A 16,281-nucleotide genomic window follows, 5' to 3' on the forward strand; every position below is an offset into this window, starting at 1 on the left:
ATGTTACTAGTTGCCTCCACAGTGTTGTTTATCCAAACTGAAGATGTGTTGGCGGAAAAAAGAAAATAACAATCTCAAGGTGTTTGAGAGGTTTGCGCATGCCAGTTGTGTGTTGAATCGGAGGGCTTTTAATGATGCACTCTCATCTCTATTTATAGTAGTGATTTCCTCTATGGCCAAGGTAGAATTTCACTCGGACTAGAATTCCTCTATCCAATTTGACTAGGTCTCGACCAATCCTAACCCTGTAGGACTCTAAACCAAGCTCTTTAATCACTCAAATTCATCCCTTGATTTTCAGCATCTTTTCTGACTCAAAGTATCTTTAATTTTCGAGAATCCTTATTGTACTGGGATTTGATCACCTAACCCATCCAGATAAAACCATCTATTGATAGGATTCTGCCGAACTCCACTGGGCTCGGCCCATAACAAAATATTCTCAGTATCCCTTTCTGAACCGATAATAACTCTAGGCTCGGCTCAAAGAGTTATTTTGGGCCCAAACATTGCCCCCTTGCTTTTGAGGCCTTCGACCTACAATGACTGGCCGAACTTCAGCCTTGAAGAAGCGATCCATCATTAACTGAGAAATAAACCCTCGGCCTACACTTTGTGGTCGATCAAAAGATCCTTGCAAAAAACGAATATTCTCTATCCACTCAAATGCATTATTACACACGATCTCTCACTATATGCTAGTCTTTGATAATCGCAAATGTTTGACATGCGGTGCCTTCTCGTCGCGATTGTTTGGATTCAGCAACACACGCGCCTCATGCTCGAGGCGCATAGGCATCAAAACATCTTTTCATAATGATCATGCCTTAAAGTTTGCCATCACACGCAATCATGCAACCTCAATTTGCGTGCTTTTTGGCATCTTCGCCTGAATTTTTAAATTTATGTAATGGTTGCAAAATATTTCGGCCGAATTTACCCCTCAACTTTCGAATTTGAAACCATCAATTTTCTTCTCCAGTTGCCGATAAATATCACTTTCGGCCTCATTCCAACTTTACGTTTCCAAAATTCTAAAAAACTTTTGCCATTTTTCTCTGAGCTTTTGCAACCCAGAAAATACCAACCTTTGAAACCTAGACAAAAACCTCCAAACTTTTGCCTCAATGGCTGCCAATACCTTCATCACCAAGCTTACTAAGGAATGCTACAAGGGTTGCGATTTCATTAACCACAATGCCATCAAACCACTACGCTTTAAAGGAGACGTGGTTGCCACTCACCAGATCATGGGCCCTCTGTTCAAAAATGAGGTTCCATAAATCATTATTGAGATGTTGAAAGCCCATTGCTTAAGTCTTCTCGCATAGGGTCATGATTGGTCGACATAGGAGTTGCCCAAACCATAAGGAGCTTGGCCTTCGACCCTTGTGGCCTGGGTTGTTTGGGTTAATCGACTAGAGCTTCACTTCGATGATACCTGGAAATCACTTTACATCTTCGATGTTATCAAGCTCTCGACCATCAAAATTAGCATGGATTGAGAAATTTTGATAGCTACTCTGAACTCCTGGTGTTCGACCACCAACACTATGGTACTTCCTCTTGGCCTTATCAGACTAACCGTCCTTGATATAACGGCCATCATCGGCACATCTCCGTCTGGTCTTCCAGTTGATATCGCCATCTCTTGGTATCAATTCAACTTATACCTAAAAATGATATTCGAAGAGCGCGCTGTCAAGGTCTTAAGGAAAAACACTCAAGAGGAAGTACTGAAAAACGAAGTGAACAAGTTGCAAAAAAATTTCTTTAATTACAACACACTTATCAGTCACTTTGCTAGCCGAGAAAAAGAAAGAAGAACACGAGGCTTTCTTGCTCTACTGGTACAATAAGTTCATCTTTTGTACCAAGTCAAACAAGTGCATCGCCGATAATATACTAGTGGCCAAGGCTCTGGCCAGTGGTCATCGCCTGGCCATCTTCGCCAACCTCCTGCACTATCTGGTTGAGGCTACTGTCGTGAAAATAGACCTGCACCAGAACGACCCACTTTGGGTCTTTCAACTTTGGCTATAACTCTACTTCGCCAATCTAAGGACAAAGAGTTTTAGTTTTGATTCCTCTAAAGTAATGGGCCTCCAACTAACCTTAAGCCTTGCCAGGAAGAAATTTTCAAATTCTTCTTCGGCCGCGACGACCTCACCAACAACGAATTCTTAATATGTCGTCAAAGAGACTACCATTCCTACATCTGCATTAGAGGCAACAAAAAACGCCAATCTTTGACAGAACTGGGGATTGTTCATATTAGTCCATGACATCTCATTTGGTTTTCACGCTTAGCAAGCCAGTTAGGAGGTTTACCACCCCTACTACCCACACTTCATGGCTTGACAACTAGGCTATCTCCAAGGCTGCCCAGTGCCTTTGCTTACTTCTCGCTCTCCCCTGAGCCGAGAACGAATCTCTGGTTCCTTCGAAAGAGAATATGAAGATGCAGATGAAAAGTTTCAGGAGCAGTGTAAAAATTCCACCTTCGGCCAAACGTTTTTGAGACTTATGGCACCAGTACCTTCGTTGACTAGTGGGATATCTACGCCAAAGATTTCTTCAGTGCACCGATCAAAGAGATCACAAATAAAATTTTCGACGATCAACCGAAGAAAACTCATGCTCCAAAATCCAAAGAGACAGCCCAAGGTACTCTTTATTTCTATTATCTTGCTCGTATACATATTTAAACAAACGTTTTTTTAATTAACACTTGATCAGTTTTTTCAGCTGGTCGCTCAATAAAACAGGTCGAAGTGGTTGTGATAGTTGTGGCTAAGAGAAAACTCGTCCTTCCCCTAAAAAAGATTGTTGTTGTCGCAACCGCTTCCCCATAGATAACATCAGCCCTTTCAACCCCAACAGACGCTGTCACCGAGAAGGCCATTACCGCCTCGACCATTCCTCACAAGGTGGTTTTGACTTCACCAAGGCTAGCAGACACTACTGCTAGGTCAACAACACCAGTCAAACGACCTCATCCTTCAACCAAGGAAACTGGCGTCGTAGCGCAACCCTCAAAACGGGTGAAGAGAATGGCTAGAAAAGTGGAACGTGAAATTCTCGTTATCTAGAGCCAAGACACAAGAGCCACTATTCCTGAACTCATTCATCCTCCTGTGGTCGAGGCATCTATGGGAATGCTACCAAACTTCCAGCCCCAACTGTTAATCAACTCGTCACTGCACAACCAACAACACAACATGCCTACTTAGTTGATCAGTTGGTACAAAACTCGATGGTCGAGGAACCTGTAGTTCATCATGTGATCAATCCTTAACCTGACGCAGTTGTTTTTGGCACAGAGCCTGGCGCCATTCCTATCGAGGCAAGAGTGGACTCGACCGCAACAACTTATTTATTAAATCTAAAGACCACCACTGCGCCACTTATTTTGGATGAAAAGGTATGAGAAAATCCTAACATCCATCATATATATCTTAGTTGACTTTACTAAATCTTCTTTTTTATCAGGATGATGACGACGAGCTGAGTCCTTTGGTGAGACGTCTTCGACCAAGTAGACAACTGAATGCATCTCCCCTGCCTCTGAACAAAGGCAAGGTTGTTGCATCTTCTATGCCCAGCCCAAGTTGGGATGATGTCCACCCGCTGGTCGAGAAAACAGGTTATAGTGCTTATGAGGCGGTCGTCGAGGGTCTAGTAATTAATCTAACAGTTCTTGACGAGCCAGAAGCCACAGCAGAAACTCCAGCTTATCCTCAGAACCAATACCTCGATATCCCTGCATATGATGTCACTTCACCTTTTGTAAGTTTATTTCTTTTATTCTAGTTAACTTTTGTCTCAGAAAGCTAAACCAAAATAAAAACATTAACTATCAGGTGCCTAGTCGTTCATTTCATCGAAAATTCTATGCGTTAAAGAGTGTTATCTATATTTCGTGGCCGCCTCAGTGGCCATCAAACGTAGACAACCTTTATTGGGCGTATGAATTGAAGAGCTATCTTAAACATTGGGCTCGGCCATTAAGCTCTTTGGGTTCGTTCAACAGCTTAAAAGATATGGCCGAAGTCTCTTCTTGACAGATCTAAGAACGTTTTTTTCGTCATTTTTCTTTTAAATTTTCTTGTCTAACTCTTTTTTCTGTACAACCTTCATGAGTGGTCGAACTCGATGCCCTTTTTGCCAGCACATCCGAAAAGGTCAGCCCTTTTACAGCTCTGGTCGAGTCTGATGCTAATAAACTACAAGACATTCTATCTCTCTCGGCTCTGCAAGCTCTTCACACAAAAAGTCTCGATTTTGTTAAGGAGTGCCTGAACAGCCTTGTATCTGACAGCCTCGTGAGCAATGAAAGCATTGTTCACTTGACGACCATATTGGAGCGGAGTCGACGATATTTTGATATTTTCGAGAAAGCTCTTTAAGCTGATGAGGATTTGAAAGCTATAATGGCTGCTTAGGAAAGCATCTTACCAGAGTTAGAAACGATCAAGGCAAAGAAATAGAATATGGTAGATCTCAACCCTCTGTCATTGCATCTGAGCTTGAGAAAGATTTTGAGGCAAATAAACCTTAGCTAGTAGCATGTGCAGCTAGCGCGAAGCGAATCCAAATTCTGAAAGCTGACAAGAGGGCTCAGCCGACTGAGATCACTATGGGCGAAGTAAAGTAGTTGGAATTAAAAGCTACACTTGAAGCCTTCATTCCTTCGACCTATAAATTATGTTCCCAGTGTCGACTTGTAGGCCAGTGGTTTTTTTATTATTCCTATGTTTGTACTTCTTTTGCCGATTTAAATGAAATATCATTTTATGCCTGCATCTCCCAAGCAACTGGATAATACTTCTTTTAAAATTTCCCATTGATTGGCACCTTATTTACGAAACCAATTTGATCCTTGAGATGGTATGCCCCCTTGCCGAGAACTTTGTGAACCATAAACGGTCTTTCCCAATTTGGCGACCATTTCCCAAATCTGGGATCCTTGATCCTTACTGGCAACATCGTTTGCCAAACCAAGTCACCTTCGCCGAACGTCTTTTTCTTTACTCGTTGATTGTAAGCCCGCTCAGCGATCTTTTTCTGCGCTACTAGCAAATTATAGGCATCGAGTCGAGCCTCCTCTAGATCCTCTAAGTCTTGCCTCATTGCTTGACTATATTCGGCACTGAACAAACTACTCTGTGAGATCATTCGCAATGAGTTTATACTCAACTTGATTGGTAATGTTGCATCATATCTATAAGTCAAGGCATATGGAGTTGTCCCTGTCGCTAATTGAAGTGAAGTTCGATATGCCCATAATACCTCATTTAACTTTAAATGCCACATATCAAGCCTTTCCTTAACCATTTTTTCGAGAATATTGATCAAAACTTTGTTGCTTGCTTTGACCCACCCATTTGCATGTGGGTAATACGGCATGGATTGTTCGAGCCAGATTTTCAAACTTGCCGTATAGTTTTTAAACCTATCGACCGTGAAAATTATGCCATTATCCGTGATAATCGTTTATGGAATGCCAAATCTTGCTGGCCAAGACTTGCATAGGTAATCAGTCGATCTTGAAGCAGTGCTGTTTATCCAAATTGAAGATCATCCTCGGTCGGTTGATTCTATGGCTCCAGTGTTTTTATCCAAACTGAAGATGTTCCTAGTTGCCTCCACAATGTTGTTTATCCAAACTGAAGATGTGTTGGTGGAAAATAGAAAATAAAAATCTCAAGGTATTTGAGAGGTTTGTGCAGGGTAGTTATGTGTTGAATTGGAGGGCTTTGAATGATGCACTCCCCTCTTTATTTATAGTAGTGATTTCCTCAATGGCCGAGGTAGAATTTCACTCAGACTAGAATTCCTCAACCCAATCTGATTAGGTATTGACCAATCCTAACCCTTGTATGACTCTGGACCAAGCTCTTTAATCACTCAGATTCATCCCTTGATTTTCAGCATCTTTTCTGACTCAAAGCATCCTTAATTTTCAAGAATCCTTATTGTATTGGGATTTGATCACCTAACCCATCTAGATAAAACCATCTCTTGATAGGATTCGGGTGAACTCCATTGGGCTAGGTCTAAAGCAGAATATTCTCAATATCCCTGTCCAGATCGAGAATAACTCTAGGCTTGGCCCAAAGCGTTATTTTGGGCCCAAACAATTATATATCTTCCTAGTTCTATCAACAGCTTCCAAGGCTTGATGTCGAGCATCACCTGCCAAGGCGTGCTGCCAAGGTTTGTCCCACAACATGTTGAGCATGACTTGCCAAAATCTACCGAATTCTGGCCAAAAAGCATTTCATCAAACAATTTTTAGACATTCTCAAGTTCCAAGCAAGATGGGCATAAGGTCTTCCGGCAACCATCTCCATGTTTCCTTATTTCCGTCGGGTCCTGGGACCTAGATGACCTCTTAATCCGCCAGTACATGTATAAATCAGTTTTACCATGTAAGTCGTCATATTTGGTCTACGAGATTCACTATCATGCTCAGGAGTGCATTCAAATTCAAAATTATGGGTGTAAGGACTCAACATAGCCAACGTTTCTCTTGATAGACATGAGGCTGTCGGAGAAATAAATATTATAAGGTTGTTGCAGCCTTGTTAGGCAGGTTGTCTTTATTAACGTGTACGTGAGAATGTTCCACTCAAATTGTACTACTGATTAAATAGTACTCATAAAACCATGGCCCCGAAATGGGAGAGATTTTTCAGTGTGACAGAAACATAGGGTGGTACGTCACATGTTACTATACAATTGGTGTGATATATATGTCAAAAAGTTAATAACTTAAAAAATAAAATTTTTTATCGCTTATATAAAAACACGTGGTGTACTATTTGTGTTACAATCACAATAAAAAATTTCTCCCGAAATGGAGTATGGAGAGATAGCCTAGCTATATAGATATAGACATGCAGGGAAAACAAAACAAAGCAAGGAAGGACTAAAAACATAGGAGCCAGGATAGGGTTTGTCCTTTTAACGAATCAATAATTTCCAAAGTTATCATTTGAAGGGTTGACGAAGGAAGCGGATTTTTCATCATCAATTTATTAATATGGTGCCATATGCATGTTCCTAGCTCTTTGTTTAGAATGTTTTAAAGGTGGCAATTGGGTTGTGTTTGGATTATTTATCATTTATATATGTGTCGTGTTTATGTCAACTTACGAATTGATCAAGACGCAGATTGACATCTATATCATTAACTTTTTGTGTTAATAAATTTTAAGGGTGGTAACCAGGTTACTTACTTATATTCATGTCGTTTTTATGTGATCTTACGAATTAGTTGATATAAAAATAATAATATATTACTAGAAGAACTCATATTATTCATAATAAGTTTTCTTCTTCATTTTATTAGTATATATGTGAACATGTCTTAATCGTGTACAGTCTAATCTTAATACATTTGTGTCAGTTTGTAGTCTTGTTAGCATGCCTTGTCCGGAATGGCCAACCTTATCAAGCATTATTTAACTACTACTAATAATTTCAATTCACAATTATCGGTGTCTTGAGCATCTTATTTGCGTGCATGCATGGCCAAGTATAAGAAAGAAGTTCAATATCGAAACTAGTAATATTTGTAAGTATATGATCGCGCACATGTGATGTCTGCGTGGATATATATGTTGTTATAATAAAAAGGATAATATTAGAGAGATCAAATTTTTAAACTAAATTTGTAAATTAAATAATGTGTTACTAATAGGAATTAAGCACGTAAATCAACATTTATGTAATAATCCAATTATCAACATTCACATCATTTGATTTACAAAATTTAGTTTAAAATTTTGATCTCCCTATGATTACCCTAATATGAAACGAGATCATTGATCAAGTTTCATTCTTATTTGAAATGTGATTTCAAATTCACATGCTGCATAAGCATTCGTTTTGCCTATAATATTTGTTTTAAAAGAGACCAATTATATATGTACTTGGATGTTATTATTAGCACTTAAAAAAAAAATGTCATCATGCACTTTAAAAATGTAAAATATAAGGAAACAAATATAAGTGTGCACATTAAATGATATTTTTAAAATGTCAATAACGTTTCGTAAATATATGTGTACGTAATATAATTAAAACTTTACCTATATATCTCTACGCATTCATAAAATATAGAGGTATTAGCCAATTTACCTCCTGAATTTGTAAGTCCCTGTCGATTTCTCTCATGAACTTTAATTTTAATTAGCCAAATTACCCCCTGCAGTTAAATTTTTCAATTTTCCCTCCACCGTTCCATCCATATTAAAACTTTACCTATATATCTCTTACGCATTCATAACATATAGAGGTATTAGCCAATTTACCTCCTGAACTTGTAAGTCCCTGTCGATTTCCCTCATGAACTTTAATTTTAATTAGCCAAATTACCCCCCTGCAGTTAAATTTTTCAATTTTCCCTCCACCGTTCCATCCATCTTAGTCACGTGTTGCCCATGTGGGAAAAGTTGAAGGCAAAATGTCATTTTATCCCTCTTCAAAATCCATCCCTAATTCCCTGCCCTTCTCAAAATCCAACCTTGATTCCCCGTTGATAGAAGAGTAAGCATATATGACACACCCCGACCGAGATCGGAGCGTGCTGGCCGTCACACAAAGGTGACGTAGCCATGTGCACGTGCGGAAGCTAATAAGTAGTAATATAAAAGTACGAATAATTAAAAACTAGCATACAAGTACTAGAATGAGTGCTAGTTAGTGCGCTACAAATTCAGAGCAGGTCTATAGCAGTCCAAATAAAACGACAACAGTAGTACGCCCGAAGGCGACCCTACAATGTGGAGTGTCTGTCAGAACGCCGGAAAGCTCTCAAGGGAAACCACCGCAACGGCTAAGCAACTAGAACCTGGAGGGGCGCAAAACAAAAGCGTGAGTGGGCAAAAACAAGCTCTTTGAAAACTCTTTAGCAAAATACATTCTAACCCCTCGCCGTAAAACCTGTATACTTCCCAGAAAATGAACATATATACGTAAGTATAGATATGCCAATCATGCTCAAGGGTATGCCAATCATGCTCAAGATATGCCATGTCAAAACCTCGTAATGAAATGTATGTGCTCAGGTATGAATCATAACAATAACATAACATCTGGCAACCGGAGTCACCTAACGTGACCTGTACGGCTGCATATAGAGCTCAATCTCAAACTCAACAACTGAACCTGCCCACGAGTCGGAACCACTCTATGTGGTCTGTACGACAGGCCTGGGTGTAATACATATATACGCTCTAGTGCTACGATCACGTGAAGGCTGTGCGAATAATCGCGGGTCACCTACGAGTCGGAACCACCTAAAGTGGTCTGTACGACAGGCCTATGCACCTAGCTTGGATCCAAGCTGAGCGTATGGTGCGGGAGGTGAACAACACGTGAAGGACTGTGCCCTACTCTGGGCGGGAGCACTAACACCGGGGGTGCAGGTTATGAGCTCTCTAAGCATCTCTAAACACTATGTAATGCAATCGTTAATTAACGCTTACCTGGCACTTACCTATGCCTCCACAGCACCCACATATAAATATATATGACATATGCATATGTATATGTATGCCACAAATAATGCATACAAAGATGCATAAACGATAAATAATAAAGTGCATGGCATAAGGCAAATAACCCTTTTTAATTTAATTTCTGGGAATATAAATGTATATAGGTATATACGGAAAACAAAAGCCCACTCACCGGTATGTAGAAGGGTCGTAGCCCCCCTGCCTCGCGTGTGCACGCTCGTCCTCTGGGTACGTGTCACCTAAATGCGAAACAACTATAAAAACGTTAACTTTAAAGCACATAACCCGTTTCTCGTAATAACTTCTCATACATTGCTCAAAATGGACAAATGAATATACCAACGTGCTCTACACAACCTCAGGATCACAACCATATTTTTAAAATAATTTTTGGACCCCGCACGCGCCCCCACGCGCCAGCACAGGCACGGACCTACGCGCCCCCCACGCGCGGCCACGTGCCAGGCACACTGACGGTGTCAACAGACGCCGTCAGGAATATTCCGTTAAACTGACGGAATATTCCGTCAAATCTAACCGGATACCGTCACTGCCGTTAGGAATATTCCGTCAAACTTGACGGAATATTCCCCTTTCTTCTCCGGCCTACCCTCGCCGGACTCCGGTCGCCGGAAACTGGGGAAAACTTTAAACTCACTATTCTCCTTCGTTTCTTAACCAATTTCTATGATTCTTGGACCAAAAGAACGCCCTAAACTAGTAGAATCACGCTATACAACTTTTAAAAGCTAAAAGCCGCGCGATCATACCTGTCTCAAAACTCAAAAACCGGCCAACTTCGAACCAGGCCTTCCCGACGTCCAAATTCGTCCAACGAGCTACTCCGAGGCTCCTTGGGACCTCACCAACACATCTACAAGCTCAGAAAACCCAAAAACTTAATGTACAAACTTTGCATGAACAGTACATAAATCGGGGCTTGTGAATTCGACGTGAAAACGTTGAGGTTCCTACCTGAAAATGGTATGGTTGTGCTCGCCTCGACCTCACGAGTTGAATGGTGTCCTTAGTTTCCTCGATCTGTCACGGTTTAGGGTGGTTGTGGGTTTGTCCGTACGTTTTCGAAGAGGAGGAAAGGGAATGGGGCTCGGGGAACTCACAGAGAGAGAGAGAGACAGAGGGAGACAGTGAGACAGTGTGTGTGTGTGGCCCTCAGCTTGCCAACACCACACAAAACAACCAAAACCAAATAACGAAACGAACTAGGGGCTAAAATGTCATTTCACTAGTACGTTTTTTTTTTAAAAATCCCGGGACGGGATGTCACAATATACATTATACAAACATTACTTAAATATTATACGTCTTGCGTTTTTAGACACAAATGTACTAATTAAGTTTACATAATCTAGTTTTCAACCAAGATTTTTTTTTTTCAATTGATGAAAATGTTTATCCATTCAATCTTTCTTGTAACATAATTTATTGAAAGTAAGATTTGATCAACTTAATTTTGAAAAACATCTTTCTGCAGAGGCAATTGTAACTGGTATAGTTAACAAAATTCTATAAGTAACTCATGCATTCGGGAAACAACCTTTCAACACTTCTATTGTCCGATTTATTTCATTCGGTAAAGTTTCTCTCAACACTCTTAGCTCTAGAAATAAGTCTTTCCCATCAATATCAAAATACTTATCATGTGAAGATCGAGAGAGAAAAGCGATAATTTTGCGAAAATAAAGCGAGAAAGCGATTGGGTTGTACCAAGAAAAAAGAATGACTTTTGATTTTTAAATTTTAATTAGATTTGAAGAATAAAATATAGTTACAACTTACATGTGGGTGAGGAAAAAAAAAAAGTAAAATTCTTTTTGTGAAAAATTATATTATTGCCTAATATTATATTTTTGCTTTTTTTTTTTATTGAATTTAAATCGTCTATATATATATATGTGTGTGTGTGTACACATATATATACATGCCCTTTATGCATAGGGATCCTCATTTTTTTCAAAAAATGGGATTTAGGTGTGGGGTCCACTCCATTTCGAACTTTAACGATCCGAACGTCTATTTTGTAAATCTCGATTTATAGATCATCTTGGCAAAAATTCAATTCAATCCGAACTCATTTGCCTATTTAATTATCAAGATAAAATTTCAGTTTCTCTTATATAACAAAGTATTCGTTAATTTCTTTGAACTCAATTAGATATCTTAAACATTTTTGATTTGGCTAATATTTTGTAAGGATGATCTATGAAGTGCAACTTGAAAAATAGACGGTTCAGATTGTTAAAGTTCGATGTGATGTGAACTATACAACTAATCCTTATTTTTCTCAAAAAAATGGCTTTCCTCTGTGTGTGTGTGTAATATTTTAAAAAAAATTGGGGGCCTAGAAAGGCGCCTACTTTGGCTACCTTCTGGACCGCCCCTGGGACTTTGTCGCTTGAAACTAAGGAGGTGCAGATGATCTGGTGTTGAATTTATTGTCTCACTAAAGCGACAATTTCTAATGTATGCCAACGAAATGAAGAAGAGAAGGACCGACTCAAGTTGCTTTGCAAAACGTTTGATTCTCCACCATCTTCCCAAAACAATTTACTCACTCTTTACCCTTTGCAGAGCGTGCAGCACAACGACTAGCCCAGTAGCTAATCGTCACCACCCGTTTTGATTGCCTTCAATCCAAAACAGCAAAAATCAGCGAGCCCGCATTGGTGTGCCACAGACCCAAGCACACCGACGCCGACGAACCAGAGCGTTGGATACAAAAGAAGCTGAAGACGACGCCGCTTTCACACTTCCATCGCATTGTTCAGATCGATTATGCTCCATGGGTAATTTAAACAGAAATCATAGGACCCAACTGGTGGAAGAAAGAAGAAGAAAATTGCACTCTGACTTTTGCTCCTGCTCATGAACAGGGATTGGGTATTGTTGAGGTGCAAAATGACTTTTATTCCCTCATAAATACTGAGATGGACCGAATAGTGGATGGAAAATTGAAAAATTTAACTGCAAGGGGGTGATTTGACTAATAATACAAGTTTAAGGAGTTAATTGATTAAAATTAAAGTTTAAGGAGAAATTGATAATAACTTACATATTCGGAAGAAAATTGGCTAATTCCTCTATAATATAAGATATTTAATTGCTAGTTTTTCCTCTTTACTCTATTTTCATAATATTGTTAGCTTTCACTTTTCGTGAACTTTTCGTGAACTTTTCTTGATCTTTCAAGATTATCATAGCTTGGAATTTAAGAAGCCATGCATGTGGAAGGAAAAACCATTTCGTACTATATATAGTTCAACACCAAGACAAATGATCAAAGGTCGCGTTGCATGTATTATTCATTCCTCTTCTGTTCCCAAATCCAAATTAAATAAACATTCATGCATTTTCTTATGTACAGCTCACTTTAATTTCACAATCGATCAATCTCACCCCAAAATTAAAGAAAACAAACTCTGAACTCAAAAGCCTGGACCATTTTCAAAAGAACTTCAGAAAAGAGAGAGAGAGAGAGAGAGAGAGAGAGAGAGAGAGAGAGAGAGAGAGAGAGGTGCACAGGTGCATGGTAAAGTTAGGAGGGACAGCAGTGCACGTTGTTCAGACCACCATTAATATCTTATAGAGATGGAGGAAAAGAAGAGAGTTGTACTGCGTTTGATGAAGTTGGATGTGCAATACCGTGATCTTGTCCAGCAAGAACTGTCGCTTGATCATCAACAACACTGTCCCAAAATAGAAAGCTAGAACATTGTTGTTGGGAAACAACCCATTCATTCAACTCCTGCCTTTGCATTAAGCACTCCAAGGCTATCTGATCATGATTTCCCTCCTCATCAATATTGTTACAAGATTGATGATGATGGTGATGGTGGTGATGATCAACGTTCGGTACCATGTTGTCCATGTTCTCGATCAACGGTGGCAAATAGTTTGTATTCATGGTAATATTATTAGTACTGCTACTTGTAGTATTAAATGACATTGTCACCGGAGGTGGGAAAGCCTGGACTTGATGCTGATTCAAATTCCACGGCTCAGATGAGTTCAAACCAGTCGTGACAATCATGTCTTGGAAAATCTCCCCACGAGCATTGTAACTGTCTGGAGCGGCTTCAATATTGGCAGTAGTACTTGTATCAAACATGAACATAGGGCATGTTGAAGAAAAGAGGGTTTCTTGAGCTTGAGGCTTTATGGTCGTACTCAAATCTTGGTGTGCAAAATCTAGTTGATTATTGTAATTACCCAGTTGGGGAATTATATGCTGATGATGATCAACACTAGGTGGTGGACTTATTGTGGTAGCACTTGAAGGTGTGGAAGGCTTTCGTATCTTCTTTTTGATCCATGAATTCCAGTAGTTCTTAATCTCGTTGTCTGTTCTTCCCGGCAGATGGCTTGCTATATGAGCCCATCTACATATATGTAAATTACAGTTATAGTCATGCATGTATAGTATAATAAAGAGCAAATAAATTAACTTCCATAAGCAATTAATTAATTAATTTGTAATTTACATTAACAGTATAATTGTGTGTATCTGCGTTGATTTCATGAGCTGAGATGTTCAACGCCAACTTCCGAAGTTGACTACTTAACGTCTTTCGCAAAAAAATAAGGTGGAATGTGGTTCTTACTGTACAGTACAGGTGATGAAGATAGCTTCTGGACTAGCTACACGTAAATTTAAAACATAAACCTGACGCACGCGCGCATACACATATATTTGATTCCGAAAACTTGTTTTTAAAGTTTGTTTGTATTCAGTTAGAGGTCCATTTCACTTAAGTTTCTTTTCAAAGGCCTGGAACCGATTAATTTATATATTATTGGAAGGAGGGTTTTGTTTTGTCTATATTATTATTGGAAAGAATAAACGTGACCAGTAGGTGATTTTATATATAATTAAAACCATACGAACTCAAGCTTCAAAACCACTTCTTCCAATTACATACGTACAACCACAACAAAATAGCTTCAAATTTACAGGTTCTAAGATAAAACAGACTCGCCAAAATCTTGAAATAATTTGAAAATGGTGCAACGAATTTAAATTTTCAAAAGCGCCGTTTCTTCAAGAAAAAAGAGCATAAATTAACATCACATTGTGTAAGAGAAAAATATAAGCTTCCCAAAACCCATTGAGCATTTTCGAACGTGGCAATGGCTTTAAATTTGGAGGGCCGAAAGACTATATCAATGGGTGGTTAATTTGGATTTGATGCATGCACAATCACTACATATTAGGAAGATTAATGAAATTAATTAGCTAATAATACAGCTTGTTAAATTAAACCTGTTGCCTACAACCCCATGGAGGCTAATAATCAATTTCTCTTCTTCTGGAGTAAATCTCCCTCTTCTAATGTCAGGCCTTAAATAATTAATCCATCTCAAGCGGCAGCTCTTACCACACCTTTGAAGCCCTGAAAATTACACAACAATTAAGCCCCTTTTATCATCAGGAATTTAATTAAATTACGATATAATTAATAGTAACGAACACACAGAAGGGAAGAGATAGACAGATAGATAGATAATAGATAGATAGATATAGACAGAGAGACAGAGAGGACCATGACCAGCTTTTTCTGGGACTTCACTCCAACAGCCATAGCCATGAGTTGTGATGTATCTGATCAGTTTCTCATCTTCCTCAGGGGACCAAAGCCCTCTCTTAACCTTCTGTTGGTTGCAGCAAGAATGGTGCCCCATTATCGATCTTCTTAATTTGTAATTCCTAATCTGTTTTTAATTAACTTAAACCCTCCAAACTCTGCTCAATTCTGATAACGTTTGAATATCAGAACTGATGAAACTCGATATAGTGATGATGGTGATCACCAACACCAAATTGGTGTTTTGCTAGGTCTCTCTCTACCTCCCTTTAAAAGTAATACAATTACAGTAGGAGGCTATGAGGTTATGAGCCGACGTGATGGGGTCCATAAAGGGAACCAGATTTACAATGACATTCCATCAGCTACCTCTTTCTCTCTCATAATTAATCATATTATATTCCATTGTTGGTTACTATTTTCTGCGTACATATTTGTGTATTGTGTAACAAACTTCACGTACTCTAAGTCATGCTGGTGATTCCACACACCTCGCTCCTTGTTCTGCTACTGTCAAGCAATTGGTCATTTCAACCAATCACTTTGTACCACATCCTGTATAGCAACAAAACCTATATGTGAGGATTTATGCTCGGAAATGATTGGGAGAAAGAAGGCACTGTAATTGTCTGACTTTTTGTTCAAGAAGGAATGTATTTATGTGTTGAAAATTTGACAAAAAGGGTAATTTTATGAATAAATTACGCGCTGCCCTGATGTAACATGTGATATATGCTTCTGTAACCTATTGATCAAAGAAATATTACATGCTATCCGACAAGGTATTTGGTGTTTTCCTAACCTGTAAAATAATTGTTATAAATCTTTTTTATATTTCATTTTCATAACTAAATCAACATAATGGTTTAGTATATTGCGATTCTTAGAAAGAAAAAAAACTAGGAAATTATAATTCATGAAATTTTGAAATTACATATAGGAACACATGAATCGGCATTCATTGAAATTCAAAGTCCATGGGTTAGTTAAAGTAGTGCAAAATTATAAGTTAATGAATTATAAATAGGATATGTGTGTGTGTGTGTGGTGGATTTGTGACACCACTTTTGTTTTTACACATTTTGACACATGTTTTTATGGGGTCCACCTCGTAATGCATTTTAATGACCCGAACTGTCTGCATTTTA

At 38.9% G+C, this 16,281-nt stretch overlaps 1 protein-coding gene across 1 annotated transcript; it reads right to left on the reverse strand.

The window, feature by feature from the left end:
* Positions 1-13,131: 13,131 nt before the first annotated feature.
* LOC137710908 (myb-related protein 308-like) lies at positions 13,132-15,265 on the reverse strand. Its single transcript, XM_068450068.1, has 3 exons — positions 15,098-15,265; positions 14,812-14,941; positions 13,132-13,930 (listed from the first exon to the last, which is right to left on the reverse strand). The coding sequence occupies exons 1-3, from the start codon at positions 15,228-15,230 to the stop codon at positions 13,132-13,134; spliced, it is 1,062 nt and encodes a 353-aa protein (XP_068306169.1). The 5' UTR covers positions 15,231-15,265.
* Between the last annotated feature and the right edge of the window lie 1,016 nt (positions 15,266-16,281).

This window comes from Pyrus communis, chromosome 12, assembly GCF_963583255.1.
Source record: "Pyrus communis chromosome 12, drPyrComm1.1, whole genome shotgun sequence".
Classification (NCBI taxonomy): domain Eukaryota; kingdom Viridiplantae; phylum Streptophyta; class Magnoliopsida; order Rosales; family Rosaceae; genus Pyrus; species Pyrus communis.

Excerpts from the sequence above, each read along its gene's own strand:
- LOC137710908 (XM_068450068.1), bottom strand. The coding sequence starts at position 15,230 with ATGGGGCACCATTCTTGCTGCAACCAACAGAAGGTTAAGAGAGGGCTT. Across the intron at positions 14,942-15,097 it reads TGAAGTCCCAGAAAAAGCTG|GGCTTCAAAGGTGTGGTAAG; the intron begins GTCATGGTCCTC and ends TGTAATTTTCAG. Across the intron at positions 13,931-14,811 it reads CATGGGGTTGTAGGCAACAG|ATGGGCTCATATAGCAAGCC; the intron begins GTTTAATTTAAC and ends ACATATATGTAG.